This window comes from Chelonoidis abingdonii, chromosome 9, assembly GCF_003597395.2.
Source record: "Chelonoidis abingdonii isolate Lonesome George chromosome 9, CheloAbing_2.0, whole genome shotgun sequence".
Classification (NCBI taxonomy): domain Eukaryota; kingdom Metazoa; phylum Chordata; order Testudines; family Testudinidae; genus Chelonoidis; species Chelonoidis abingdonii.
This window is the reverse complement of record NC_133777.1, coordinates 82,390,263-82,416,632: the sequence shown is the minus strand read 5'-3', so window position 1 is coordinate 82,416,632 and position 26,370 is coordinate 82,390,263. Positions and strand designations below refer to the sequence as shown.

The window sequence follows — 26,370 nt, the reverse complement described above, 5'->3', positions numbered from 1 at the left end:
CTCTAGAGTTTAGGGGGAGGATTAATTCTTTGCAGAGTTTGTGAATCATGCCGTGTCAGCAATAAGTGCCTTTTTATATGTTCCTATCCCACCAGCCCCGCCCAGTGTAAGCATCAAGGTGAAAGGCCTCTGTTCCCTGCCAAAATAGGCATGAGTAATTTCAGAACGTTGTTACCTCATTCCCCTGCCTTCCTAGAAATTCACTGCACAAACTCAAAGCAGTTCCCTATATTTTACCAGCTCTGACAGTTCATACATAAGGGACGGGCCCTAAGAATGCCTTGTCGGCAGCTAAGGTCCAGCATCCCAGCCCTCCTTTGAGAATCAATTGTCCCATTTGGACTCTGTGCTGTGGAATCAGCAAATTAATTCTCATGCCAGGGTGGGCTGTTTCCCCCGCTGTGTGGAGTGGCCTAAATGCTGTTTTCCTTTGCTTGGCTTCCAGTGACAGCGAAGAACAAGAAAGTACGAAAGAGGATAATGCGGCTCTCCTGAATTTTCATCTGAAATACGAAGCCGACCTCCTTTTCACCAGGTTTGTGGTCATCGTGGCCGGGGGGTTGAGGAATCGGTCGCTGAGCAAACCCAGCCCAACCCCTGCAGCCCTTGCTCAACCCTGATACCCACTGCTCCCAGGGCCCAGGTTTCCCTGCCTGGGGGGAGGATGCCTGGAATTGTTCCATAGAGATTGAAGGCCTAGGGGCTCAGCTCCCTAAACTGGAGTCAAGGGTCTGCATGGGAAGGCTTCTTGCCCCTGCACTTCTGTCCACACGTCTCCAGCTCCTCTGCCCCGCAATGTGCTGCCGGGCGCTGGGTGTGGGGAGCTCCGCAGTAGGGAGGGGCATCCTGGGCAAGGCACCTTGCGAGAGAATCTTGCATGGGGTTGGCCAGCCCACTTGTGTGAGATGGGAATGAGGGGAAACCACATGAAACACAAGGGACAAGGCTTTATTTTAAGGTGCTTTTTAGGGAAAAACCATTTTCCATAGCATATCGTGTCTTTTTTTCTCTGATGTATACATTTCTACTGCCCTCGGGTATACAATGCAATTATCAGGAGCTTCAATTGAATGGTTAAAATGATACTTTTGATCAGGTTTAATACATTTCAATGCCTCTTCAGATAAGGGACAGGTGGTCCCCCAGCACAAATCAATGAAATAAGGGACCATCCCTTAAATGAAGGGCCAAGTGGTCAACCTAGGCCAGTCCCGCCAACAACTACCAGTCTATCCCCAGCCTGTAAAACAGGAAGACTGCAGCTGCCCCTGATTGGCTTCCCCGAGGTCTGGGAGAAGAGGGGAGCATGCCACAGAGGAGTGATGGATCTGCAGGTGCGGGCCCCACTCTGCATTTTTGCCCGGGGTTAGAGCAGCAGTGTTCATGGGTGCTCTCGGAAAGGCAAGAGAAGAACGCACGTTGGTTTCGAGGAATGGCTCCTGGGTAATCCTGGCCGAGCTCTCTTGCGATAGGACCCAGCTTAGCAAGTTGTTGGCACTGGGGTGAGGGTGTAATAACGGAGCATAGCAGAACAGGCCTGCGCTGCAACTTGGGAGGCAGGAATGGCTGACGGCTACCAAGGCTGAGAAAACGAAGGCTGCCACGAGTGAGGCCGGAAGGTGCAGCTGGCAGCAGCTTTGTACACCTGCTCCTGTGCACACAGCTGACCTCTCCAGCTAGCCCAGATGTGCAGCCATTTGTGCAGCTGCTGCCAATTGCACATGCAGAGAGGGATGTGCAACGACAGAGGCTGCAAACTCTTCATGTGGCATCCAAGCCGTCAGTGTCCCAGCTCTGTGCACAGAGAGAAAGAGGGGGTGGGCGGATTGGCAGCATTAATTAAATATTCCAGCTGAACTGAACCGTATCAGATACTTCTTAAAAAAACAAGCCGCCCCCTTCAAAGTCATGCAGCTGGGAAATCCTGATGCACATTGTTAGAGAGAAGACGTGCAAATGAGCCTTTCCGTGTGTAACTAGAACTTCCATTAGCCTACCGAAAAGCTTCCTTGTAAGGACCCAGGTTGTGACTGGAGGGACGTATCCTTTGCCAGGTCAGTTTTGCGTACTGGAAAGTCTGGGCTCTGCACGGACACGGAGCAAAGAAGCACTGACGCAGCAAAGTGGGTGAGCTGTATGGACAGGCTGATTCAGCCAACAGCAAGAAGTGTAGGACGTTTGTGCTGCCACCTCAGGGCCCTATGGGAATTCAAACAATCACTGGCTTTGTGTTTGTAAAGTCCCATTCAGTGGCAAACTGGGACTCTGGCAGGGACCCTGCGCTATGGCCTGAGAGGCATGGAGCAGAGGGCTGGGAGTCAAGAGTTTCTGAATTCTAACCCTGGCCACCAAATTAGCTGCTTGGGCTTGGGTGAGCCCCTGCCCCTCTCTGAGTATCGGCTTTCTGACCTGTAAAAGGAAGATGATAACATTTACTTCGCCTGCCTCATAGGGGTGTTTGGAGGAATAATTAGCTAGTGGTTGATGCTAAAGTGCTATACAATGACATCACTTTTCATCAACAGAGGTCAATGACATCAACGGATTTCAGTCTCCTCATCTCCATTTGACAGATGGGGAAACTGAGGCACAGAGCATGCGGTGATATGCCCTAGTCACCCAGGAGGCTGGTGGTAGAGCCGCAAATAGAACTTGGGTCTGCTGAGTCCCAGTCCAGTGCTCGATCTGTTAAGCCATGCTGTCTCCACTGACTGAGTAAGTGCTCAGTGACACTGTTTTGGCCCTAAGCCCTGTGGGCAGCTCACAGAAGGTGCCCTCCATGCAGATACTCCTTTCTGCACAGTGTGGGGGTTGCAAGCTAGCTCTGTGGTGCCATCTCACCCTGCCCATCTTACCACGTGGTGCCTTTGGGCATCAGGGAGTCCCAGTGGGGTGGAGTTGCCTCCTACCACGCCCTGGTGAAAAGGCTGTGGACAATGAATGGAAATATTTGAAGGAGGGTCTCCCCACACCTGCCTTCCTGTGGTCTAATCCTGCACCAAACTAGTCAATGGGTGTGTAGCCATTGCCTCCATTGAGAGTTTGGTCAGGCCCTTGGAGGGGAGTGGGGGGAACAGGAGCGGATCTCTGTGAGGGAGCTGTGGGAAGCCCTGGGTGGCCATGGAGTTGACCCGGAGGCTCAGATACCAGAAAGGATCCACCACACTCCTAGTTGAGCATTGACATGGTGCTCATCACTGCAGTGGGTGAGCCCTGCAGAACCCAATGCCTGTACTGTACAAGGTCAACTACCACCGATACAATGATCCAAGCTTCTGTGAGCTGCAGCACTTGGGCTATTACTGTGGTGTCTTTCCTTTCCTCGGTCACCTAGGGCGGGAGTTTTCCTTATCAGCAGTGCCTCTGACACTCCTTGCTTAGAGCTGTTTGAAGGGCATTTCCTTAGCCTGTTTGGAAAAGAAGCCCCATCTGGAGTGGGCCGTAGTCCAAGCTTCAGTGAAGTCTGCAAAGGAGATTTTTGCTGTGGTGCTGGTCTGGATTGAATAACAACGGTACAAACGCTACTCTGCTTGGTAGCATCAAAGGGGCTACCATTCAGGCTCCAGGCTTCGGGTTTTCTGCTTGCCAAGAGAGCGTTGGAGTGCTACTCCTGACTGGAGCATGACGCGGCCATTACTTTGTAGCTCCAGTTCTGCACAGCATCTGTCTGAATCAGGATCCTTTATATCAGAGAGGGCCAGGCTTTCCCTACCGATTCTAGTGCCACCGGTGTTTCAGCTGTTCCACTTGTTTCAGAGGGGAGTTGCAGTGATTTCCACGTAACCCGGCTTCCCAAGCAGGCCACAGATTGACAGTGGTAGTTTGCAGTGGAGGAGTTAACACACTCTTACTGGCTTCTTTTTCCCAATAAGTAATTTCAATTTGGGTTTCTGGGGTATTTAGATTCCTACTTTCCTCCCAAGGTGAAACTCTTTCCAATGATGTCATTATGCTACATTATCATTTAAAGATTACAGTCCAATTTTCTTCTACTGTGAGGCAGTCTGGAATACAGATATAAATGAGGCCAAGGTGATAACTCACCGACATTCCAGTTCAATTCATTCTTCCAGCCAAACCCCCCAGACCCCTGCTAAATAGATCTCATGTAATATTTCATAGCATCCTGATTAGACATATTCCATATGGCATGTGGATTACACACAGGAAGGGAAAGCAATCTAAACATGAGTGACTTGTATATTATTTAAAATCTGGATTGCGGGTGTTAAATGTTTTTAATTCATGTGTTGTTGAAAAAAATTAAGGCCTTGGCTACCCTGGCACTTTACAGCGCTGCAACTTTCTCGCTCAGGGGTGTGAAAAAAACACCCCCCTGAGCGCAGCAAGTTACAGCGCTGCAAAGCTTCAGTGTAAACGGTGCCCCAACGCTGGGAGCTCCAGCGCTGCAAGCTAATCCCCATGGGGAGGTGGAGTACCTGCAGCGCTGGGAGACCTCTCCCAGCGCTGGTGCCGCGACCATACTCGCACTTCAAAGCACTGCCGCGGGAGTTCTTTGGAGTTTTGAGTGTAGACAAGCCCTAACTCACACTGTGGTAAATACAGAATAAATGAGAGAAAAGGATTAGTTGCACATGAAAGGAAATGTAATGTGAATGTTCATTTTTAAAAAGACACGTTGATTGCATTCATAAGACCATAAAAATGGCCACACTGGGTCAGACCAAAGGTCCATCTAGCCCAGTATCCTGTCTTCTGACAGTGGCCAATGCCAGGTGCCCCAGAAGGAATGAACAGAACACAGAATCATAAAGTGATCCATCCCTTGTCACCCATTCCCAGCTTCTGGCAAACAGAGGCTAGGGACACCATCCCTGCCCATCCTGGCTAATAGCCATTGATGGATCTATCCTCCATGAACTTACCTAGTTCTTTTCTGAACCCTGTTATGGTCTTGGCATTCACAGCATCCTCTGGCAAAGAGTTCCACACGGTGACTGTGTGCTGTGTGGAGAAATGCTTCCTTTGGTTTGTTTTAAACAATCCTCATCGTAAAGTATGGGTGCGAGGCCCAGGACCGGCCACAGCTGACAGCTATGAACACACTGCAGGAGAACATTGGTGAACTCTTTCTATCAATACTCAGCTGCCCTGCTTCAGCCCAGGAGCACTCGGTGCAGCTCAACAGAGGGAGGGGCAGAAAGGTGGCCACCCGAGTGCTCCCTGATCTGGGCCAGGCTCCCAGCATAAATCAGAGCAGTCTTCAGGGTGTTCTAATATACAGTGGCTGCAAATGGCTCCGAAGAGCTGTTGTGGCAGCCGGAGGCCTAGAGAAGGCCTGAAGTGACCTCCAACCCCTGCAGTAAGGGTAGTGTAGGAGCTGCTGCTCTGGCTTTGTGCACCACTGAGAGGAATTTTTCCCATGGCGAGCCAGCTATCGGGCAGCTGTGTGCCAGCTGCACAGTGTAATCGGCCACCGCAGAGCTTCCCAAAGGTGAACGTCCCCTTCTCTGTTTGGCTTGGGCTCCATTAAAGCCCTGGCTATATGATCCATTTTTAAAATTCACTAGCTGGGTTTACATTCATGTGCCACAGGTTTGAAACCATGCATAGCCCAACCTGCGTGGATGTTCACTAGAGAGTATTAAAATGGTCTTTGGGAGAGAGCAGTGTGGCTCCGACAGGAAGGATGGTCTAGTAGTTAGGGTGTTATTCTAGGAGTTCTGGCTGCAAGTTCAAGTTCTGCCTAAGGTTTATGCTGTGATCTTGGCCAAGTCATTCACGGTCTGATTTTTTTTTAATGTATTAGGCATCTAATTCGCACTGAAATCAATGAGAGTTCGGCACCCAAAGACATTTAAAAATCTGCTTAAGTAGCTTTAAAAATCAGAACCTATTAGCCTCTTGTGAGGATAACATGGAAGATCTTGAAGCACTCAGATACTGTGGTAATGGGCACCATGTAAGTACCTATGGGTACATGTTCGCTGCAATAAAGAACCTGCAGCAGCACATCCCAGAGCCTAGATCAGCTAACTGGGTGGGGGAAACGTGGGCTGTGGGGCTAAAAACAGCAGTGTAGACATTCAGGCCTGGGCTGGAGCCTGGGCTCAGAGACCCTTCCCCCACTCCCAGGCTCCAGCCAGAGCATCTACACTGCTATCTGTAGACCAGCAGACCTGGGCGTCAGGACTCCGTGCTGCGGGTCTCTTATGGCGGTGTTGCCATCCCTTAAGATACGGCAACATGGTAACCCTATTCTGACAGCAGTTCCAATGACATAACCCCAGGGCAGTTTGGATGTATTTGCTTTCCCACAATAGCCAGCGAAAAGCCACTGCCTTTACTGTGGCTCCCATAGAAAAGCATCACTTTAAGTTGTCTCGGTGACAGCTTAACTATTTTCCGAAAGGGCTCGGCTTTCCACTACTGCAGGCTAGACTTGAGCTTTGGTTTTCAGTTTAGAAACAAAATATGAAGGAAACATCAAACCAGAGTCCCTTGGCAATAATTCCACTCTGCTGCCTATAGCACTCAGTGCATACATGCAAAAATCGATTATAAAAAGCAGTGAGGTGATGGGTGTTTCATAATGTTTTCACACACAAACGTGTGTGTTATTAAGTATGTGGGAGTGTGATTTCTTTAAGAGGAAAAACTACTTACAGGACACAATAATGTTCTTAGCATGTGTTACCAACCTCTGATGTGACTTCACATCCCTGTGTCTGGACTCTTAGTCATTGGCTTTAAAATAATCTCACCCCCATCAAAAAAAAAAATGGATTGCAAGGGAATGTGCAGAGGATTTTATATATCATGTTAAAAAAACTGTTTCTCCTGGGTGGAAATGCATAGTTCAAGAAGTAAAGTGAGCTAAAGTTCAGATGACAATTGATTTACACGATTATAAAAACGCAGCATATATGAGCAATTCTGTGGTTGCCCCTATCCGGGCTGTAATTTCTACTAGATTTTGGAATCTTTCTGGGATTTCTTATACTCCCGCCAGTGGGGCCCAGCAAACAAAGTCACTTTATTCCTTGTGATTTATGGGACTGTTTCTTTCACTTCAGCAAAGATGCAACTGCCAGAACCACCCCACAAGCACAGAGAACGAAACTGTCACCGTCTGGTCACACTAAAAAAGGAGGAATCTTTTCAAAGCCTTTGTTAGCTATTTGTTGGCCAAAGGCTTTGTGCCTGTGTACCAGTACGCACACGCACCAGTGAATGTGTTCAACAATGCAGAGATGCACACCGGCTAGCAAAGATTCCTCAGTTGTGGTCTGCAGAGCTGACTTGTCACACGGCGGTGGCTCCTTCCTGGGGTTCAGCTTCTAAATGGTTATTTGATTAGTTGATTTATATTTACACACCACTGATATCAACCTCCAGAATTCTTGCAGTGTTGGCCCTGTCTAAGATATGTATTAGCTAGAATAATTAACCAGCTTCCTGTATTACAGTTATTCAGATTCTGCCAGTGAATTTATTGCTGGTGAAACTAAATTCTAGCAAACCAAGGTGCCAAGGGAGCCTGTCCACACAGTTCTGCCCAGGCACCTTACTCTGACTCGGCCCCTGTTCTCCTCTGCCATCCCTCAAGCGTTCAGTACCATTAAACGCTAGGTTGATGCAGCTCCTGGCTGATGAATGACGGGTCCTCTTGTTTCTGATTGGTTGTTTTGTGGAGAAGTGACACGCTCTCATTCATTGTCATGACAGGAGTTCAAGTCTGGACTATTATGAAATCAAGTCAAACAGCTCCCTGGAGAGGTACGACAGCATCGGCCCTCCCTTTAATTGCACATTTAAGGTAAGGCAACATTTTCAAGTGATGGGTCAAAATACTTCCCTTTTCTATATCCACGGATCGATATGAGGCTCTTAAATTAGCCAGGGCGCTGCCTGGGTGCTGGCACCTGGCACAAGGGGGACTGGCCTGGCACACACCGCCTCAAGATCAGGGGAGCCCTGGCTGAGCTTTGGGCCACCTCTGACAAGGCTGCATGCCCCTAGGCCAGAGCAGAGGCTCAGCCTCGCCACTGGTACATGGTGCCCATTTCTGACCTGAATCACTTCTTGCGGCTCACAATGTCTGTCATCGCCGAAAGACGTGAGGAGCAAAGATCTAGCAGGGTAAAGCCTATCTCCTGGAGGAAGCTGTGGCTACTTCCCTCTGGAAATGAGTTTTCCCGAACCCAACAGCCCCCCTTCACACCAGCCCTGCTGGCACCACACTGCTTTTGGGGCATATTTTCCATGCGCTGGAATAAGAATTCGGGTTTGCTAAGGGCCAGTGGTTTGGAAAGCCTGCTCCCTACTCATCCCAGCACACTTCTGCTCCCCCCTCGCCAGGCTTCAGAGCCCAATCTCCACCCCAAGCCACAACATCTCCAGGGCTGTTTGTAGCATGGTAGCGCTGTCGGCCCAGGGTGGGCGCCTCACTGCCATGTGCTGTGTAGACATCGTCTGTGCTACAATGACAGTCAGCAATGTGGGAAGAATAGCACTTCCCTACCTCTTGGGGGCGCTACAAGGACAGTCCATTAACAGTAACCAGACCTCATGGTAATGGGGGCCAGATAAGGCCCTAAAAGAGAGAAATGATAGATTTTACTACCAACCTCAGTAAAACAACCGATTGCCTCACCTGACAAAAAACGTAGTGTCCCAATTAAGGTCCATCTCACAAAAAACCCACCAGTTATCCCTGAGCAAAGAGCTTGCAACTGATAACTTGCTCTTTCTCACCTAGTATAAAAAGGTAACACTCCTCAAATACTGATTCCCTGCATTAAAACAATCTCCTTTCCATGTTACAGCTGCACAATCTGGGGTTCTTTCCTGTCGACGGCGTGACTATCAAAATCACACTCCCAGTAGCCACAAGAGGAGGGAATCGCCTTCTGCTGCTGACTGATTTCGTTGTGGATCAGGTAGCAGCTCTGATGACTTCCACTTTTGGAATGGTTCGAGGCGCTGCCATTTGAAATATTTCCTTTATCAAATCTCTTATCGGTGCTACTCTGGGCTTCCCAAATGCTTAACCATTTCCATTCAGTCCATGGGGATTCACAGCAGGCAGCAGGATGAGGCTATAGCCCTCTGTCCCATATGTAGCCAGAGGACATACTTTCACGTGCTCTAGAAAGTTGGTAGATGCTGTTATATTCATATCCTGGTAGCAGGTAATTATTTTCCTGCTGTCAATTCACCTTGAGTGTTAATAGTCATCTTCTGGCTTACATGACCCAATTATTTAACTCTTTGGCTCTTCTGTACACTCATGGACTTCTTCCTTCCATGTTCATTTGGCTGCGAAAGTGGAAAGTGATAGCAAGCCACGGATCTGAGCCGCACCTTGCAAGAACTAAACCTCCTACTAGCATTTAATGACTTCTTGCAGGTCTTGAAATAATGATGCTTTGACTGGGACATCTGCTGGAATCTGAATGACCTCAAAGTGGTGAGAGAGTTCGTGGCAGCTCACTGGGGACCTAGTGTATAATATTCCCCCTTCAATGGAGCACGTTTCACATACTTTCTAAGAAAAGACAGCCTTGTCTCGGAGATGGTGTGTCAGTGGATATTTTAGCTTCAATACCTCTTTCTACAGTGTCAGCCCTGGCACGCTTGCCCTGTCACACACTGGACAGAGTTCTGATGATGTCCCAGTCAGTGGGAGGTATTACTGATATAGAACATATGCTCTTGGGACGGCACAAATTTGTCTTCCACTCTGGGACTTTGCCTCCCACCCTCACCCCCGGGATGAATTTCCTTAGTAGAAAAGAAAAAATATTCCATGATCCTTGAGAAACTTGTGAATTTGAATTCAAAGCCACTTGTGAATCAAAATCTCCCAAAGGGCTTACTCAGAGCTGGTTCATTTCAGTGCAACTCTCTCCAGCAATGGAACAGCTCCTGGAAATAACTCTGTGAACTAGACAGGGTTGAGGAGAGTTGTTAACCTTTTAATTAAACTTTTAATTAAAAATATATTAAATGCGTTAATTAAAAGTGAATTGCTAGTAGTGAAAGCCACCTGCTGTCCATTACAGCTTGGGTTTCAGATGCTCCTTCTTAACTTCTGATTTCAGGGCTAAGCTTTCCATGCCTGAAGGTCTGTAGCATTTGGTATCTAATGTGCTAAGGGGCTTGTTCCGTGGCCACCACTGACCATGTGGTGTTGTTTTCATCCAGTAGCTGTAATTAGAAAATAAATTTGGATCCATGTTCAGATGTGAATGGATAACAGTAAAACTCTGGACTCATTGAGAGAGAACTTTTCCATGCTATATTGTTCTAGACACGTTAGACTAGAGGAGAGGCTCTAGACAGAGAACCCAGCCTTCCATAACGTTTGTCACAGACCCATCCCTGGACTCTGTATACTGGAAGAGCAAACATAAAACTGACCTGAATATGGAAAGCTGGGGGCGGGTGGTGGAGGGTGTTTGTTTAGTTCCTTTGGGTCAGTTTTAACATGAATTTCTTTATGTTTAACTGAATTTCTTTTGGCCATTGAAGGAAAACACGACGTGTAATATCTGGGGAAACAACACTGATTACAGAAGGACACCTGCTGAGGAGGACCTTTCCCGTAACCTACAACTGGTATGCCATTTGCATCAGCTTTTCCCAACTCTTTTATCTGGGATCTGTCTCCAAAGCACTCCTACTCTGTCTTTGTGATTGATACACGTCTCCAAAGATAGCATGACCCTTGGGCTGAATGAAAGAAACAGCAGAAGGGAGAGGGTGATCCTGGATGCACACAAGTTCTGGGGAAGGCCTCCTGGCCGTGAGAATTGCGCGCTGTGTAATTGGCTAAGGTCAGTGTCTCCGTTAATGTTAGGCCGCCCATTATTCAGTAGTTCAACGTCCAGTCCAGCCACAGACCTTGTCTCTCCCCTTCAGAGGCACGTGCCAAAAGAATCACATTGCTGACCTCCAGGGCAGTGCTGGGCTGCTGGGTCAGGTACAGTTCATGAAAGCCGTTTTGATGGTGACAAAACAACTCTTTCTAGGAGTGTGTTTGATTTTGGTTAGAGATGGGCTCACGCTGAAAACGCCAAGCTGGGTCCCAAACCCCCCACTACCTAGAGCCTTTGGTTCAGCCCATTGTACAAATCGGAACCGTCCGTGGGCTCCATCTTGTCTTCCCCGTCAGATGAGAGTTCCTCACTCTCTCCTCCTTCCAGACCCTGCACGGCCCTGTGCTAGCCTACATCTCTGCTCTCAACTTTCTCCTCTCCCTGTCAGTGCCTTTTTGTAGCACTGCTCAGCTCCATGTAACCACTGTGGAATTAATCCATTTCCTCCTCACCTCACTCTGTAAGGTTTGTCCACTTAGGGAAAGGATCTCGTTTGTTCCATATTCCGTATAGTGAAGGGCAGGTTGAACCTGACCCACCGCGCCTTGGAACTGACAACATTCCCATTCACGTCAATGAGAGCAGGCCCCAGGCCCTTTATTGACAAATAACAAATGGTGTGTTTTGTACAGCACCTGGCACAACAGGGCCCCAATCCTGAATGGGGCTGTTACCCGCACAAAATGCTCTGTTACGCACTCTAGGGGCACCCACTTTTACCCTGTTCCTAGGGCTCAGGGCGTAACCTTCTGCGGGTTTGCAGAATCTTTTACCAGTGAAAAGTAATATCCTTCTCCTCTATTTACTAACAATTACCAAGCACAATACACAAGCTAAGCATACAATGCCATGCTCACCAATCCTGGTCAGGCAGGCAGACTTTCCCTGTTGGCCAGACAGAGTCTGTCTCATCTGGATACTGGTAGCTGCATGTCACAGTCGTGCAGAGGATTCTTACCAGCTTTGATCTTAGGCTGAGTCTTGGAGGTGAGTTCTTCTTCTTCTTCCAGGTCTTTCCCGCTTCCTTCTCCACTGGTCTCCTTCTTGGATCCCAGTTTATAGGGCGAAACTTGAGTCCTGCTTAGCTGCACCTTAACTAATCATTATACTAAAATGTTACTAACCAACCCTACCATAGTGTAATGAAGTTCTCTAACCTAATCACACCCCACCACCTTAATTCATTTACACCTAGCAAAACGTACTGTGTAACTGACCAAAACAATTAAAGAACCAGGCAGAGACCATACAGATAAACAATAGGGAAGTGGGGACCATAATGACAAAACAATAAAGAAATGAGGATTTCACAGCCACAACTATTGATGAGTGATTTCTCGACAGACAGGCTGCCATCAAACTACCTTTTCTTTAACCGTCTCAAGATCCGTTTCTTTATCTGGTGGTGGTGGGTGCTATTAGGACGGCGTCTCCTTCTTAACAGCCCAATATGACATTGTTTTAATGTAATTTAGATGGAATGTGGGGATGTGACTTCCTGCTTCTCAACTACTGGCTGCTGCTCTCCTAATCAGGCTGCAGACAAAGGCCTTAGGCCTTACAATATGGTGACAGGGCAAGGCCTTATCCCTACAGGGCCTCTGGAGCCTGTGGCAATACATAGACTCAACTCCTAATAATGAGACAGTAAAATTCAGAGTCTGGGTCAGATTTCACCCCCCTCTTCCACGCACTGACTCCAAGACCATTCATGTACAGGATTATGGGGCAAACCCGGGCTCTCAGTGCTGCTGTTTGATTTCAGCCTTTTGGTTCTTGCTTATGACCAAAAAATATTTCCGCCTCCCTTTTTCTCCCCGAGCGTGAAACGAGCCAATCAGAGCTGGGCTGCAGGGTCTTTTCATTAGTACCAGTCTGGTGGGGAGAGAAGGGAGGTATATTTGTTTAATTTTGCACTATCCGGAAAGAGAAGAGGTACCTGGCCACATGTGAAGGGAACATCAGTGACATGCAAACATCTGCTTTTTCAGAACCACAGTAACTCTGACGTCGTGTCCATTGACTGTAATGTGAAATTAGCATCCAATGAAGAAATCAACTTTCACTTACGTGGCAATCTGTGGCTAGAGTCACTGAAAGCAGTAAGTACAGCAGCCGGAGCCGTGCCGCAGCTGCCATCATACAGAAAGGGCCTTACGGTGAAGTGTTACAGGGCAAACAGACTGGTTTTCTCCCAAGCACAGATGTGTGCGTTTTGATTCTCGCATTCACAGACGATTTATTCAGCTGCTATTAACCCTCCATCCTAATCCACAATCTCCAGAGGCAGCTCACCATGGAGAGTGTAATTCTGAGCCTTACACAGCCTGTTTCTTCTTCCAAGTGCTTTGCCATCGTTACCTAATTAATCCAACACCCCTGGGAGGTGGGTAGAGGCTGAGGTCTAGGGCTAACCTCATGGCTGGCGTGAACCGGCCCAATTCTATGACATTAGTAGAGATTCCCCTTCTCTCCCCGGGTCTGGATTTGTCCCATAGAGATGAGGGTCACTGATGTCAGTAAAACTCTGCTGATCTACACCAGCGGCCGGCCCGGCCCAAGGCCATTTAGGGAGGATAAGAACTCAGAGCTAGCACAGGGGTTACGGCCCAGTCCTTCCTATGCCCCACCCATTTCCCTCATTCTGTGATGCCCACTTGGAGAGGAGGAGCAGCGCTGAACAGCTAATATTCATTCCCCAGGATGCAGCAGGTAAATGGAGGTGACACCAGATCTCATTTGCTTCACCTTCAGCCTCACCACTGGGCTCATCAGCAAGGGCAACTTGGACAGCCAGATTGGTCCCTCGCCCAACATTACAGCCCCTCACGTTAAGTGGCAGGGTCCAGCCTCACTGGGGTGCGCCAAGGGGCCGTTGAACCTGTCTCAGGGAACATGAACTGGCATTTTCTGTGGGTGGCTTCTAGGCGCCTGCAGTTGGGTCAGCAATGAGCCTTGCACCTCGACAGCTCCAGCGGGGACCCAGCGGGGGCCCATAATGACCAAAAGCTGTTGCCATTTGATGGCCATTCAGTGGCCTGTATTACATGTTTGGTGGTCTCTGGCCAGGTCCTAGTGGATGGTGCCCACCCCACAAGACCCACCGTGGCAGATGTTGACAATCCTCTTGCCCATAAAGGTGGCTCCTCTAGATTATGATGGGGCACATTGGCTGGGCTGTCCCATGCAGAGAGCCAGGGTGTCAGTCCCCAGGGCTCTCGCTCCAGCCAACCCATCCCTGCACTGCATGGCACTCGCGTCCCCTTCCATTGCAGCTGCCCTTTGGAACGTCCCTGACCTGGCTCAGTGTTACATTCTAGGCTCACGCCAGGCCTGGGGCTGATTCTCACTATTGGTCTGTCCCTGCAGCTGAAGTTCAGGTCCCTGAAGCTCACGACGAATGCAGCTCTGCAGCGACAGTTTCACAGCCCCTTCATCTTTCGGGAAGAGGACCCCAGTCGGCAGGTGAGCTGCTTGAGCTCTTGACTATATTCCCCAGTGGTGGGTGCGCAGATGTTTGCATTAAAGGGAGGGGATGGAGAAAGCCCTAAGAGGGTCTGGGCTGCATCTGGCTATTGTGGAAAAGAAATCAGAGCAACTCCAGACCAGCCGGGTGGGCAGGCTGCTGGAGAGAGCTGGTGATTCAGAATAAGGCAGATTCGGGTGCTATCTTTCCCTACCCCTCAACCTGCCAATGGGGCTCTCAGCTACTGGGATGAAATCAGGGGAAGCTGCAGCCAGAGCTGAGACTGGCCACTGATTTCACGGTGCCCAGGACAGACTGCCAGAGCTTTCCCATCCCCCAGCTCAGCAGAGGAGGAAACGGGGGGAGAAGCAAGTTACATACACTCCCATGCACACAGGCCCACCCGTCCTACCCCAGTGATTGGAGAAAGAGGAGAATTAAGGTCTGTGAAAGCCCCTCTGGTGCTCAGATACTAAGGAGTGTTGTACAAAACAAAAGAAAAGAATGTCGCAGCCAGATCCGAGGCCAATGAATCTGTCGGAATCCCTTGGTTTGCTTAGCCACTTCCAGGCTGCGAGCGCATGTGGGGTTTTCAGGTATTTTCTTTGCTTTTGTCGATTTGCGCTTGAGCAGACGTTTTTCAGGCACTTCGCAAATGGCTTTTGTCAGACCCAACTCTCCTTCGCTCTGCTCTGCAGGCAGCAGGGCAGACTGGGGGATCTCCAGTTATTTCACCCTTGTGGCTGGTTTCTCTGAGTTATTTGAGGATCTCCACATGCCCCTGGAGCCCAAATGCACCAGTGTCTCTAGAACACAGCAGCTGGTGGCACGAAACAATAATGCCAAGGGGCAAAATGTTTTTAAAAATCAACTAGAGACCATCTGGATCAAGTGCCACGCCTCAGAAGGCCCAGGGATCTGGCAGAGGGGAAGCGACATGGCCGGCAGCAGCAGCGATCAGTTCACGCGTGACACCACGTGGGTCCGTCTATGCTGCAGTTAGCGATGTGATTGCAGCCCGGGCTGTATAGCAGTGAAGGGTCGGTGGCATGTTGGAGGCCGCCCAGATCCCTGGGCACACGCTTGCATGGCTGCCGTGTCTGTGTCACTGCGGGTTTCAGCCAGGCTCGCTAGATTAAAGCTGTTGTGGGTATGCTGGCCACAGCTGCCATCACCCCTTTACTGGCAGCACAAATACACCCTAAGAGATGTGGGGAGGTGCAACAGAGGACTCCACATAGTCCAGGAAAGGCCACTTGAAGCCACTGGGTCATGCGGTGTGTCCTAAAAGCAGCCCATCAGGGCGTCTTCCAGGAGGGAGTTCCACAGACAAGCACCCTTGGTGGAGGACACCCGGTCCCCAGCCTGGGACCGCCAGGCGGGGCAGAGGAAGCGGGGCAACGAAGTGGCCTCCAGAGGGACTATTCTGTTAAAAGGAGCTTTATCCAAACAGTCATCGTGGGGCAGCTGGTTGATACTGGCTGAACTGCATCTCTGGGGCTGAATGGCTGGGGAGCGCAGGAATTCCCTGATCGCTAGGCTCAGGGCCTCGTCCACTGCCTTCAGCCCCACAGTTCCAGCAGCAGATGCCAGGCTGCGGTCCCCTGGCAGGGGAAGGTCTGCCTGGAGCACGGACATTGCTGTGCAAGCCGCCTGTGCTCCCTGTTCCCACCAGGCTCAGAGCCATGGCAGGGCCTGCTGGAAGGCTCCATGCCAGGTTCCCAGGAGATGGAATCACTCAGCGTCTCCTCAGCAGGGACAGGCAGTGTGGCTGGATGATCCACACTTGCCTCTGGAGGGTCCATGCCCTCTGTCAGCCTTCAGAGCTGCCCTCCCCTCAGCGGTTGGCGGCAGCAGCATTGCCACGTGCCTGGCCACAGGGCAAACTCCAGTGTGGCCAACTGTCATGATTTCATTGCAGCTCTCACAGCATTTGGTGGTTTTCTTAAACCTCCAGCTCCCAGAGTCCTGTGATTCCGTGAGAATCTCAGCTGTCATTGAGCAAAACAAAGTAGGCATCAGGCCCTTGTGGTCGCAGAGCAAAGCTTGAAAATGTGGCCAAAAGGAGTGTTTTCACACGACTCCTTTCCCCGCGGGGTTTGTGTGCGGACATGTCTGAGGCAGATCCAGCCAAGCCAGACTCCTGCTCCCACCAGGTCACCAAGTTCCCAGCTGGGCCCAGAAAGCATGGAGTGTTGCTGCCCTCAACTGGCTGCAGGCTTCATCTTCTATCCAGTAGCCCTGCCAGCCGTCCTGCTACAGGCTCTGCAAAGGGACTAGAGAGAAGTCTGTCCATTGCAGGCAAGTCCACTGTTAGCCTGAACCTCACTGCCTGCAGACACCCACATTCTAACACCTGCAACCAGGTGTCACGGGGTCCCCGGGCGATGCTCTGGAATTGCTCCCCACAAAGCCAGTCAGGACTTTGGGGAGCCTCCTCTCCCTTGGAGCAGACTTGTTCAGGGCAAGAAGCTCACACGTCTTCACCTCCTGGGTCTCTCCTTGGAGCATTCAGCATCCTCTGCCCCTCCGTGTGCTTCCCACAGCGAGCCCACCCAGGCGGGGTCCTGGGGAAGCCACAGGGTTCTGCACCCCCACTTTGCAGTCAGACGTGACTCTCAGCCAGCAAAACAGAGGTTTATTCGATGACAGGAACAGGGTCTAAAACAGAGCTTGTAGATACAGCGAACCAGACCCCTCGGCCGGGTCCATTCTGGGGGGCAGTGAGCCAGACCCCTAGGTCTGCCCTTCACTCCTCGTCCCCAGCAAGCTCCAGACTACCCCCCCTCCAGCCCCTCCTCTCTGCTCAGCTCCTTTCCCGGGCCAGGAGGTCACCTGATCCCTTTGTCTCCAACACTTTCAGTTGGCACCTTTGCAGAGGAGGGGCCCAGGCCATCAGCTGCTAGGAGACAGAGTGCCCGGCATTTAGGTGCACTGGCCCCTTCCTCTGTAGCAATCACACACCCTTATAAAACCACCTAGATACTTAAGAACTGCATAGGGGACACTGAGGCACCAACACAGTGTTCAGAGCAAACATTAAGAACAGTCCCAGTTCGTCACACCAGGTCACAGCAAGAAATGTTTAGTTGTTCTTGAAAATCTACGGCAAGTACAAAAACTGTGTTTTATTCGGTTTCAGGCCGCTTGCAGACCCTGTGTCCCATTGAGTACCATGTCCCCTTTCCCGTAGGGCCCTATGTAAGGCAGACACAGCCTGACAGAGCGGTGTGCCTGTTCCCAGACCTGAGCCCCTGTGATCCTGTTCCTTCCTAACTGCTGCCTTGAAAGCGATGGATTGATGTGCAGGTGCACTTGAATTTGAGATGAAGGCCTCGTCCACCCTGGTGATTCCAGCTGTCTGCACCCACCCACCAGAGTGGCTGCAGCAATGCAAAGCCCTGGTGTCCACTGGCAAAGCTGCAGTGTGCACCAGTGAGCTGGCTGGTGCAAGTTCTGGCAAGCCAGAGCTCTAGGCTAGGGGCTGGCACCAGTAAGCTACTCTGCCGGCTGAAATCAGGGCACTTGCCAGAGGCAGAGAAGGCCTAAAAGTGGCATGCAGGGGGGCAGAATTGGGGGGAGAGGGGGAGGCACTCTGCAAATCCAAGTACATTCATCTTACACAGCTTCCTATTGCAGGTAACGTTTGAAATCTCCAAGCAAGAAGAGTCCAAGATCCCGATCTGGATCATCCTCGGCAGCACGCTCGGAGGGCTCCTGCTGCTCGCGCTGCTTGTCCTGGCTCTGTGGAAGGTAAGGCTGGTCATTTTCCATTCAGCACTCAGGGCAGACAGGTCTCACGCAGTCAGGACGAGCTGATGCCATTTCCCTGCACAGTCACTATTCCTTTGTCATCGACCCATCAATATTAAGGCCAGAAGGGACTGTTGTGATCTCTGACCTCTGACATGACGGACCTTTGGTGACGTTGCTGTAGCCTCTGCCTTCTCCCCAGAACCAGTACCCAGCCCCACCCCACACCCTCGGACTCTGTGCATGTTTGATAACTCAGTGTTGTAAACTAAAACACCCTCCGCTGGAAGTCAAGGGACTCCTCCAGGAGGGACAAGCTTCAGATGCAACTTGAGTTCCCAATATGACCCCAAACCTTCAACCAGCCTGCAACCCACGCTACTTGGATTGCTTGAAAATAGTCATGGTCAGGCTTGATGCCCAGTGCCCTGGAAGGGAGATGAGGAAGCCCCCAGTGCCCTCCACACTCTCCTTGTCCCGTTTCTTGCCTGTTTGTGGTGGAGGCGAAGAGAACAGCCCACTCCCCAGCCCAGCTTTAGACTCACCTCTAGGCCCAGACTGGGTTCCTCACCTCCCACTTGAGCTTCTGGGCTGGGAGCAGGGCTACACAGCACCCCAGGGGAGCAGGCTGAACAGCCATGTTAGAGGGACAGGGTCACGCAGAATGCCAGTGCTGGGTAAAGAGAGAGGAGCAGAGAGGCTGGTCCTTGGCTGCCAGGGATTTGGTCTGATAAACATTATCAAACTGGCAATGCAAAAAGCAGCATTGGAGTGGAGTGAGACCAAAACCTCCTGGGGGTCAGTGCCAGCTTTGCTCACAGCTGGGCAGACCGTTAAATCCCCCCGGGCGTAGTGAATTGTACAGCCCGACACTGGCCATGGGGAAAACGAAGGTCCCCTCACCTGGCATGCCCATGGGATACTCCAGGGAAAGGTGGCAAAGGCCCAAGGTCCCTGATGTGCCCTGGAGATGAAGTCCCTTCCTAAGCCTGTGTTTAGGAATGGGTTTAACCTTGGCTTCTCAGAGCTTGCACAATACCTTGCAGTTGCTCTTACCAGCAAATCTTTGATAAACCTACACCAAGTTTTGTCCACAACTAGGGCATGACTGACTAGATTGCACTTCCCAAGAGGGCCCCTTCTCAGGCAGGTAAGATTGCTGGTTCAACAGACGGGGTGTGGGCAGGCAGGTTTTGCTGCTCATTGTCAATCTGGAGCTGGGGTTAGGGGCAGGCAGAGCACATCCAACCCAGGCTGCCCTGTCTTTGCTCCAATGTTCTGAGTCTGTCAAAAACCCTTCTTCCAAAAGTCTATGGCAAGACTGCCGTTGACTGTAATGGGACCGGGATTTGCCCCATTTGGAACAGGGGGCCCTGGCATTTACAGTTCACATGTGAACATTTCAAAAGAGCAGCAACTTGGGCTTGTGGCTCAACCCAGGAAAAGACATTGACACCCAATGCCACATCCTGGGAGCTCTTGCCCTCCGAGCACCTACAAAGAACGTTATGGCTTTGTCTGAAAACTTTTGAACACGTGAGGTGCTTCTTTTCCACCAGGCTGCCCAGCAGCAGTGAATAAACACAGATTCTTTTTTTTAAAGCTTCAGAGAAATCCCACAAGAATTTCTCACTCTAAAGCAGCGATACTCAGATGAAGGCTCAGGAGCCACAAATGGCTCTTTAATGCATCTCCTGAGGCTCTTTGCAGCACAGGATGTTAAAACACTGCGTGATTTAATTATTAACCAATCAGGAAGCTTTTACTGTGTTATTAACCAATTGTAGACAACTTGGTCAGTCATTTTGCTGTGAGAATAACCTATACAGTAAAAGCTGCATTATCCTGCACTTCACCAGCCGGATATCTCCCAACACAAATCTTCCATCTAGTAACCAAGACTGATGTACTGCCCAGGAGGTCATGTAACTGCACATTCTGCACTCTACTTCAGTGCAAAAGAGGCAGAAGACACGTAAGCAAGCTGATATCAAGGATTTATTCAAAAAAGCAACTTCCAGGGTGTGTCATAGGGTCATTACAGATTCAGCCCAATCTCCTACACCTTCTCCAACTACAATGATAATTGATGTTAATACTAATGACCCTGAGGCACTGCAAGATCCTGAAGTGCCTTCTGAATCATCAAAGATTAAAACAGTTTTAGTGTTAAGTGTATTTTCAGTCAACTGGGTGTACGCCACGTACAGCCCACAATGATATGTAGTGTCCTGAAATAACCTACTGTATAGAAAATTTTACCTGTGTACACCTAAGTGCTTCAAGAAACCAAGCCCTCTGCAGTGCAGTGCTACTATCTGCATACTGCACTGGATTTTATACTTTATTCATTTGATTGTATTCTAATTCTTTGAAATTGGTATTCCGTTGGTAAAACCAGATCATTCTCAATTAACCAGATTATTTGATTAACCGGCACCACTCATTCTCCCAACATGCCAGATAACAAAACTTTTCCTGTATATGGTAAATGAAACAGTGAATTCACACTCCTGTGGCTCTTTTGGGTAATATGGATCATTAATTTGGCTCCTGAATTACTGAGGTCTGGATATCACTGCTCTAAAGGAACAGGAACGCTCGGGTTTACACCATGTTTTGTAAAAAGCACATTTACCGATCAACTAACACATTAAAACCAAATGATGAAAAACTAAAAACTCTCTGCCATGAGTGCAGGGGACTAGCTGACCTCTCGAGGTCCCTTCCAGTCCTGCGATTCTATGATTCTGCTCTTTGCCATTGATACTTCTGGCTGAGTCACCTTGGACAGATGAGTCAGTTTCACTTCCTGCCTTTCAAACACCAGCAGGTGCTGCAATGTTTCAAGGAAATTTAAATGCAGGCCATTTGAAAAGCTTTTTCTGGATTTTTCTTTATAATGTCAAACCCATTTTTGTCAAAATTAAATTTTCCAAACCCTTGTTATTGTCAAAAAAATTAAATGTGGGCCCTTCACTGCCCGACAATATCCCTTTAAAAGAAACGCACTTCAACATAAGCAGCTGAAGTAATGGTGAGTTGTTTTTTTGTTTTTTTGTCTTTTCTTTAATTCCTACAGCTTGGATTTTTTAAAAGTGCCAGTCGCAAGAGAGATACAGAACAGGAGCAGAATGCCAAAGTATTAGAATGAGGCTTCCCCAGCGAGGGCCTGTGAAGCTAATCTATCTATCATCCTGTTCCTATTAATTTACAGCTTACGGAGTATATGTTTGTCTTGATGCCGAGAGATGTGGGTGTGGAACTCCGTTTGCATCGAGATGAGAATACACCCCTTTGTGTGAAATTATCTAAGCAAAACCTATTCGCTGGCTATATGCCACGGGAGCACAAGCATCAAAAGGTACTTCAAACTGGTTTTAAATAGCTCTATTCTGCCTAGTCACAGGCAGCTGTGCAAATCTGAGAGAGAGAGAGAACTAAGGGCAATAACAGAAAGGGGTGGTCATTATGATTAATTTTTTCATGCTGGGGATTGCATGTTTAATGACATGCTACAGATCTAAAAAACAAGCCAGTCAGATTGTGAGAGATGTGAGATTAGGGTGAAATCTCAGGAGATTTACAGTAGCTAATTTTCATGCCTGAGTTGTATAAAATCCCACTGATTAATTGCACCTCCTGTTCTTGAACTTCTTAATCGGCCTTATGGATGGGATCTGAGAGACTTTCTAGCTAAAAGACATAGAAAGTCTAGTTCCCACCTGTTAAACTGTAGCAACAGTAAACCTGCATTTATTGTTTGTTCATTTAATGGCCTCACGCACTGTGGATAATGTCTGTTCAAAATGTAGTGTTCAAAAAGAGTTGGAGGGGATGGACCTTGTGCAGAGCACTCTTTTGCTGCTGCTACTGCTACTAAACAGTACTTCTGAGATATCTCATAGTAAAGGTTAACATCTGGATTATTCAAACAAGGCGGACGTGTCAGTAAAATGCCAAATGTGAATTCTCCAAGTGCATGATTTGCCTGAGGAAATAAGATTTCTCCAGTGAGGAAGAAAGAGACAAAAAATCCTGTCCAGATAGTAAACAGATACATTGAACAAATTACACATTTGTTAAATTCATGTTGGGCATCAACATTTAATAATGCAGGGTTTAGTGGAGCTCCCATTGAAGCAAAGCGGAGCTGGCTCAGGCCAATACAAAACCACAGATCCCCAAGTGTTTTACATGTTCTGAGTGGAGAGTTTAATGCAGAGATTTTTAATTTGCTTTCTTTTTAATGCACTGAATACAATTAATAGCAAATTAAAGCACCTTAATGCAAAACTTCAGTGTCCAGCTGTATATACTTATTCTGAAAATATTTACCTGTTTAAACACAAAAAAACATCAAAAAACCAGTTTGAAGTGTTTTCTACAAACTGTGCAATTTCAAAGAGTATATGTGCAACAGGAATCCAGACATGTATTATAATTGTATATACTTTGTGTAATGCAGAGATGATCAGTGCTGTTTGACAAAAATCTTTTCTTTTGCATAATATAATTATTTATGCTAATATTAACTTTACAACTGAAAAGAAAGAAAGCAGACGTCCACCCGATGTGTAATAAAGTCTGTTAAATTCTGTTTTCGTATTTTTTACGGATAAAAAAATACAGTATTTTTAAAAATTCATAGTTTCAACTACCATTCTGTGCTAAACTATTTTCACCAATTATCATCTAGAATTGGATTGAATTGTTCACATGCCTTTACAATAGAGTGGAAAGAGGAACTATAATTATACTACTTCTGCCTTTATTTATTTTGACAAAAAATATATTTTCCAGAATGACTATACTGAAGCCTTCTTTTAAAGGGACACTGTCAGGTTAAAAAAAATAAATTCTTACGATTGCAGCACGAGTATCCCATTGTGGGCCCATCCATACACACGTTGCAGGATCAGATCCTTTGGGCCTTATCGTTGTGTTAAAACTTTCAATTATTTAAACTGAAAAACAAATCTAATTGACTTTTTTCTGTTTCTGCTTTTCTTGAGTTTTGCATTTCTCAGCTTGAGCAAGGAAGGTCTAGTCAGTTTCATTATTTCTAGTCAATTTTACTTGCATGTTCTCCTGCAGGAGCCCAAGCCTGTAATGGGGAGGCAACTGCTTCAGGGAGTTGTTTATTTACATTTGTTTCCATTGACGATTTTAAACAAAGAATGGAACTAGCTATGTTAGTTTTAGGCTTTGTGAATGATTAGCATGGGGGTGCCTGGTTTACAAAACTGAATGGAGATTTTTGACCTGACGTTGTCCCTTTATTTCAATATTATATTGGGAGCAGCAAATGTTTCCCATCACAAGAGTACATTTTCTTATTGAGCTGGATTAGCTAAAATCTTGGCCATTGTACAGAGTTTCATTTTTCCCCTTCATGAGTAATCAATTTTCAGAAATCTTGCAAAATAATCTTGTTGAAAGTATTTAAATGGAAGGCTGCATAAAGAACATTGAAGTCATCAATTCGTCCTCACACAACCTCTCTCTGTGACCCACATCAAAACCAACAAAAAAACCCCCAAACCCAACAACAACAAACAAACAAACCACCACACATTGTTCAGTAGCTTGTTCATTTCAGATGCTGGTGATGAGAAAATTGATTTTCTTTTTCAAATCCAAAACTTTAGCTTATCATTAGCATTTCCTCAGATTTTAAAGAACTTCAATATACATGAAATAGAAAAACCTCAAGGTCAAAGTTCACTGGGGCCTGATTTTGCACCGTTGAAGTCAACTGGCACTTTGCCACTTTCTGCGGTGGGCACAGAATAAGAGCAACAGTGAATAAGGGACAGTGTAAATAGAATACCCAGTGTTGCTGTAGGGTAGGGGTCTTTCCACTGACAACCAAACGGATGAAACGTAGCAACTTCGTATTAATTCTGTTCCTTAAAACCAAAGAAAATGATTGTCCGATCAGGTCTTGTTTATACTATACTAATAATGGAAAAATAAAAGCTTTTATCATGTATTCCACCAGTCTCATAAAGAACAAAAACAGCACGACCATCTTCATCGGGATTGCGAGGCATCTGGCTGGTGCCTTGTTCTGAGATGCATCTGAAGTTCCCATTGCTCCTGTATATAGGAAATGTTCCACTGGCAAGTGCTAGTTCCATGGTTAGCAAGTTTCCAATTTGATGGACGTGCTTTGCCAAAACTTGCCACTGCTGTATAATATGCAAACAATGTGCTTGTACACAGGGTATGTAAATACGCTTCGAAATGTGCGGCTCTACTTTGTAACACTGAACTGCTGGGAAATACAATTTGAAGATTTGTGTACATGGTCTTAGTGGTCAGCTTTGACTATTTATTTTTTCATGTTTTCTTCTGTCGTGATGCTGCTGAAATCAGCAAGGATCAGGTTGTCCCTGCAATGTTAGCAAATAGAATGTGGTTTCACACTGCACCGTTCATTCTCAAGGTGTCTCAGAAGCACATGACATGAATGAGTTACTGGTCATAGACCAATGGTGGAGACAAGCATAGTGAATGCAGCAACAGCTCAGAACCTTTGTACGCCAAGGCCCCAGTTCTCTGGGCTGTTTGAGCAGGAACACAGAAGGGGAGTCTAAAGGGCTTGGTTGTTTTTTGCATTGTCCTCAGGATACATTAGATCAGCTTTAATGCTGCTTTAACCTATACCTCACTGCAGAGGCACCCATGGGGCTGTTGTATCAGCTCAGAGTACCTGGAGCACAATGCCGTTCCAGCAGTGCAGCATGCCAAGAAAGCCCCTTTGCTAACAAGGGAGTTCTGCTGCTGTTACTGCCTTTTTAAGCTATTGGAGCGGCATGAACAGGCTGGAGGGCAAGTGCATAGGTCCCTGGCAGCCTGTTTTCCACAGGGTTAGGGATGTTGGCCAAGATTAAACGGACCCATGACAAAAAGGTGTAGGCCCAGCTCCAAACTGCCCCATGGAGTTTGCTGTGCGCTCAGCTCTAACTGTGAGCTTTCCAAAAAGCACCATAGCAGTTTAAAACTGCCCCCTGCAACTGAGAAGGAGGGGCTTTGACTCCGCCACTACCCTCTTCATCTCCAATAGTTTCGAACAAAACTGTCACCAGCTGAGAGAAGTGTATGGTCAGGCCTGAAATGAATCAGACCCATTGGATCTCTTTGACCTGAATTTATTCAGCCTGATAAGGTTCCTCTTGCTAATTCCTTTGACACCAGATTTACACCCCTCTCAATCAGAGCAGAATCTGGCCCCAGGGGAGGAGTTTAAATTTGTATCTCTGGATGTTAATCCTTTAGCAGTCACTGTTAGAGGGCCAAAGCTACCAAACCTTTTGAGAGAACATTGGCCTCTGCTTGACATTGAAACTGATTTTTATAGCACTTTGCTCTGGCCCATTTTTGTGTTGCTAATGTGCAGTACCTAGCAACTCTGGGAGCATGCACCACTGTTCAATATGCTACTACATTGCTCTGAAACATTAACGACTAATCATCTGTGAGGGAGATGGTGCATTCAGAGGCGTGTTTAGAGACATCACCGCAAGGACTTCACACGCACAATGGTCAGTCTAACCGCCACTCTGAAACTCACAGGAAATATACCAAGACCAAGTGCTGGGGGGGCTGCTTTGGCTGACATCCTCTTGTCTGTTTAATTCTATTTGTCTTTTTAATGTTCTTAACCAAACTGAAACAGCCAGACAGGGTCAGACCAATGGTCCATCTCGCCCAGTGTCCTGTCTGCTGACAGTGGCCAATGCCAGACGCTTCAGAGGGAATGAACAGAACAGGGAATCATCAAGCGATCCATCCCCTGTCACCCAGTCCCAGCTTCTGGCAAACAGAGGCTAGGGACACTCAGAGCATGGTTACAACACTGCCCAGCCTGGCTAATAGCTAGTGATGGACCTATCCTCCAGGAACTTATCTAGTTCTTTTTTGAACCCTATTATAGTCTAGGCCTTCACAACATCACCTGGCAATGAGTTCCACAGGTTGACCGTGCATTGTGTGAAGAAATACTTCCTTTTGTTAATTTTAAACCTGCTGCCTATTAATGTCATTGGGTGACCCTTGCGTCTTGTGTTAGGTGAAGGAGTAAATAACTCTTCCTTATCCACTTCCTCAATGGCAGATGGTTATTTAAAGCTGCTGCATACCAAAGTCACTGTTGGTTTTCAAACTAAGCCAAATGCCCGGTGCACCTCAGCGGGAGGAAGCAGCAGTCCATCGAAGAGGTGCTGTCAGGCTTTTCAAGCACAGCTGACCCCTCCTTGCTTCCTGGTTATTGTGCCCACTTTGCATCTGACTCCCCAGCGC

General features: G+C 48.0%; 1 protein-coding gene across 4 annotated transcripts in view; it reads left to right on the top strand.

The window, feature by feature from the left end:
* ITGA11 (integrin subunit alpha 11) overlaps window positions 1–24,342 on the top strand; it is a 171,952-nt gene extending 147,610 nt beyond the window's left edge. The window contains exons 23-31 of one of the 4 annotated variants that reach the window (XM_032764367.2): window positions 446–535; window positions 7,690–7,780; window positions 8,790–8,903; window positions 10,498–10,584; window positions 12,836–12,946; window positions 14,214–14,309; window positions 17,950–18,063; window positions 19,165–19,213; window positions 24,068–24,342. In XM_032764367.2, the coding sequence (XP_032620258.1) occupies window positions 446–535; window positions 7,690–7,780; window positions 8,790–8,903; window positions 10,498–10,584; window positions 12,836–12,946; window positions 14,214–14,309; window positions 17,950–18,063; window positions 19,165–19,179 (718 nt within the window). In that variant the 3' untranslated portion in view covers window positions 19,180–19,213; window positions 24,068–24,342. Of the gene's footprint in view, window positions 1–445; window positions 536–7,689; window positions 7,781–8,789; window positions 8,904–10,497; window positions 10,585–12,835; window positions 12,947–14,213; window positions 14,310–17,949; window positions 18,064–19,164; window positions 19,214–21,145; window positions 21,521–24,067 lie in introns of those variants that run through there. The other 3 variants (XM_032764365.2, XM_032764362.2, XM_032764364.2) reach the window with 3 other exon arrangements.
* Window positions 24,343–26,370: the final 2,028 nt, after the last annotated feature.